The 3,604-nt window shown below is 40.3% G+C and overlaps 2 protein-coding genes across 2 annotated transcripts; both read left to right on the forward strand.

Moving 5' to 3' along the window:
- Positions 1-471: 471 nt before the first annotated feature.
- LOC133035988 (uncharacterized) lies at positions 472-2,434 on the forward strand. Its single transcript, XM_061112450.1, has 6 exons — positions 472-640; positions 791-874; positions 968-1,182; positions 1,312-1,578; positions 1,672-1,771; positions 1,854-2,434. The coding sequence occupies exons 1-6, from the start codon at positions 472-474 to the stop codon at positions 2,432-2,434; spliced, it is 1,416 nt and encodes a 471-aa protein (XP_060968433.1).
- A 103-nt stretch (positions 2,435-2,537) lies between these two features.
- On the forward strand, positions 2,538-3,104 carry LOC133035989 (uncharacterized). Its single transcript, XM_061112451.1, has one exon. It carries the CDS (start codon positions 2,538-2,540, stop codon positions 3,102-3,104), a length of 567 nt encoding a protein of 188 aa, XP_060968434.1.
- The last annotated feature ends 500 nt before the right edge of the window (positions 3,105-3,604 follow it).

The raw sequence follows: 3,604 nt of genomic DNA on the forward strand, positions 1-3,604 counted from the left end.
AACTGTTTCTTTGTTGATATGATTGATACCATTGTGAATGAGAAAAAAGTTGATAGACGATCCTCTAGAATTGAGCTTAATTGAAGATGACTTGACGGAGCAAGAAGGAAAGGAGGTAATGGAGTATGTCAAATGGCTTGATTCCTATGGGCCATTGAACTGGAAGTATTATGAAGAGTTGGGGGTAGTACCAAAAGAGCTTGTATCATCTACAGAGAAACCTCCAGAGTTAGAGCTGAAAGTGCTTCCTAATCATCTACGATATGAATTCTTGGGAGAAGATAAAAAGCTTCTGGTGATAGTGACTGCTTCACTTTCGGATGTGGAGACTAATAAGTTGCTTAGAATACTCCGAACACACAATAAGGCCATTGCATGGACATTGGGTGATGTTAAGGGAATTAGTCCCTCTACAGTTATGCATCGAATTTCAAACTGACTATTGATGCACAACAAAGACTTAATCCACCAATGAAAGAAGTTGTCAGAAAAGAGGTGGTAAAGTGGCTAGATGCTAGTGTGGCATATCCTATTTCAAATAGCAAGTGGGTCAGCCCAGTTCAAGTGGTACCTAACAAAGGAGGGATGACTGTGGTAAAGAATGAGAAGAATGAGTTAATCCCTACTAAAACAGTTACTGGTTGAAGGATTTATATTGACTACAGAAAACTCAACAAAGCAACCCGAAAAGACCACTTTCCCTTGCCCTTCATTGATCAGATGTTAGACCGGTTGGCGGGGTAGGAATATTACTGTTTCTCAAATGGCTACTCTGGGTATCATCAAATAGCCATAGCACATGTGGATCAAAAGAAGACTACTTTCACATGTCCTTATGGTACTTTTGCTTTTAGGAGAATGCCATTTGGACTATGTAACGCTTCTGCGACATTTTAAAGGTGTATGATGGCTATCTTTTCGGACTTAATAGAATCATGCATTGAGATCTTTGTGGATGATTTCTCAGTCTTTGGTTCTTCATTCGATCATTGCCTTGAGAATTTGGAGAAGGTGTTAATCAGATGCGAAAAGTCAAACTTGGTCCCAAACTGGGAGAAGTGTCACTTTATGGTAACAGAAGGGATAGTTTTGGGACACAAGATCTCAAAAGCAGGTATTGAGGTGGACAAAGCAAAGGTGTCAACAATAGAGAATTTACCTCCTCCAGTTTCTGTGAAAGGAGTAAGAAGTTTCTTGGGTCATGCTGGTTTCTACTGAAGATATATTAAAGACTTCTCAAAGATCTCCAAACTATTGTGCAATTTACTTGTTAATGGCGTTCCTTTTGAGTTTCGGGAAGAATGTTTGTAGGCATTCCAAGTTCTTAAGGAGAAATTGATTTCAGCACCAATAGTCACTTCACCAAATTTGGAGTTGCCCTTCGAGTTGATGTGTGATGCAAGTGACTACGCAATCGAAGCGGTCTTGGGTCAACGGGTTGACACGGTGTTTCATACAATCTACTATGCTAGTAGAACCCTATATGATGCTCAACTAAATTATGCCACGACGGAGAAAGAGATGCTGGCAGTTGTGTTTGCTTGTGATAAGTTCCGCCCCTATCTAATTGGAAATAAGGTGATAGTTTACATGGACCACTCAGCAATTAAGTACCTTATGACCAAGAAGGATGCAAAGTCAAGGTTGATTTGGTGGGTGCTTCTACTCTAGGAATTTGACATAGAGATAAAAAATAAGAAGGAAACTGAAAAATCTGGTAGCAGATCATCTGTCAAGATTAGAATTAGAAGAAAGCTAGAATACAAAAGAGGTGCAAATAAATGAACAATTTCCTGATGAACAACTCTTTAGTTTGAGGGAAAACCTGATGGTACCTTGGTATGCTGATTAAGTCAACTTTTTGGCTGCCAATATAACTCCTCCTAAGCTATCTCGTCAACAATTAAAGAAATTCTTTTCAGAGGTAAAGCATTACTATTGGGAAGAGCCAATTCTCTACAAACACTGTGCTGATCAGATAATTAGGAGATGTGTGCCGGAAGAGGAGATGTACTCTATTCTCAACCACTGCCATGCTTTACCATGCGGGGGACATTTCAGTGGCACAAGAACTGCTGCTAAGGTGTTGCAAAGCGGATTCTTTTGGCCTACTCTTTTCAAGGACGCTAGTAGTTTTGTGAAGGCATGTGATCGTTGTCAGCGAACAGGAAATATCTCAAGGAAAAACGAAATGTCTTTGACAGGAATCTTGGAAGTAGAATTGTTTGATGTGTGGGGGATAGATTTTATGGGTCATTTTCCTTCATCTTTTAGCAATTTTTACATCTTATTGGTTGTGGACTATGTTTCAAAATGGGTTGAAGCTGCAGCAACACCAGTCAATGACGGTAAAACAATTCTTCTCTTCCTTACTCGGTTCGGTACTCCCCGAGCAATTATAAGCGATGAAGGGAGTCACTTCTGCATTAAATAGTTTGAAGCACTCCTCTCGAGATATGGCGTCTGCCATAGAACTGCTCTACCGTACCATCCACAAAGTAATGGCCAAGCAAAAATTTCTAACCGGGAGATAAAAGATGATATTGAAGAAAACAGTGCATAGATCAAGAAAAGACTGGTCACGAAAATTAGATGATGCACTATGGGCGTATAGAACAGTGTTTAAAACACCGATTGGGATGTCACCGTATCGGTTGGTGTTTGGAAAAGCTTGCCATCTGCCGGTGGAATTAGAGCATAAGGCCTTTTGGGCTATGAAGACCCTCAACATGGACTTGAAAGCTGCAGGAGAGAAAAGACTGCTGCAATTGAATGAGTTGGAGGAGTTCAGAAATGAGGCTTACAAGAATGCAAAGATTTACAAGGAAAGAACAAAGAAGTGGCATGACCAAAGCTTAGTCAGAAAGGAGTTTCAACCTCGGCATCAAGTTTTACTTTTCAATTCAAGGTTGAAATTGTTTCCTGGCAAGTTAAAGTCAAGATGGTCGGGCCCGTTTACCGTGGTCAAGGTGTTTCCTTATGGAGCTGTAGAACTGAAAGGAGAATGTCTAGGAACCTTTAAGGTTAATGGACAGCATTTAAAGCTCTACTTGGGAGGTCAAATTGACCAAGCCAAGTCCGCCATTATTCTGGCACCTCTCTAAAAAGAACAACTCAGCGTCCGGCTAGATGACGATAAAGACAGCGCTCTTGGGAGGCAACCCAAGTGTTTTTCTTTAATTTTTCAGACTTTTTGCTATTGTTTTTAGTTTATGTTTTAGTGTTTTTAGTATTTTAAATTTTTGGTAAAGTACCAGACATTATATTTTTCCAGTTGAATCGTGAAAAACGTGAAAAAAATAAAAAAAAATAATTTTATTTTTCGGGACTCAAAACCCAGTGGTCGCGACCACGGTGTTCCTGGGCCGCGACCCTTTTTGGTAGTCGCGACCCTGGTCGTGACCTGGGAAATAACAGAAATGTAAGAAATTTTTAAGTCCCAGTAGTCGCGACTACGACAGTTACAGAAAACCTGGGAAATTAAAATTTAAGCTGGTCGCGACCAGCCCATGGGCTTGTCGCGACCAGGTGACGAAAATTCTATAAAAAAACCCCTATTTTCCCCCCATTCAACCCTAATTCAAACAGAAACCATCTTAGCCGA

This window comes from Cannabis sativa, chromosome 3 (genome assembly GCF_029168945.1).
Source record: "Cannabis sativa cultivar Pink pepper isolate KNU-18-1 chromosome 3, ASM2916894v1, whole genome shotgun sequence".
NCBI classification, from domain to species: Eukaryota; Viridiplantae; Streptophyta; class Magnoliopsida; order Rosales; family Cannabaceae; genus Cannabis; species Cannabis sativa.

What these genes read in the sequence shown, in the direction of transcription:
- LOC133035988 (XM_061112450.1), top strand. Translation starts at nt 472, where the DNA reads ATGAAAGAAGTTGTCAGAAAAGAGGTGGTAAAGTGGCTAGATGCTAGT. An exon ending in CCCTACTAAAACAGTTACTG is followed by an intron (nt 641 to 790) that starts GTTGAAGGATTT and finishes ATCATCAAATAG; the next exon opens with CCATAGCACATGTGGATCAA. An exon ending in GAGAATGCCATTTGGACTAT is followed by an intron (nt 875 to 967) that starts GTAACGCTTCTG and finishes ATGATTTCTCAG; the next exon opens with TCTTTGGTTCTTCATTCGAT.
- LOC133035989 (XM_061112451.1), top strand. Translation starts at nt 2,538, where the DNA reads ATGATATTGAAGAAAACAGTGCATAGATCAAGAAAAGACTGGTCACGA.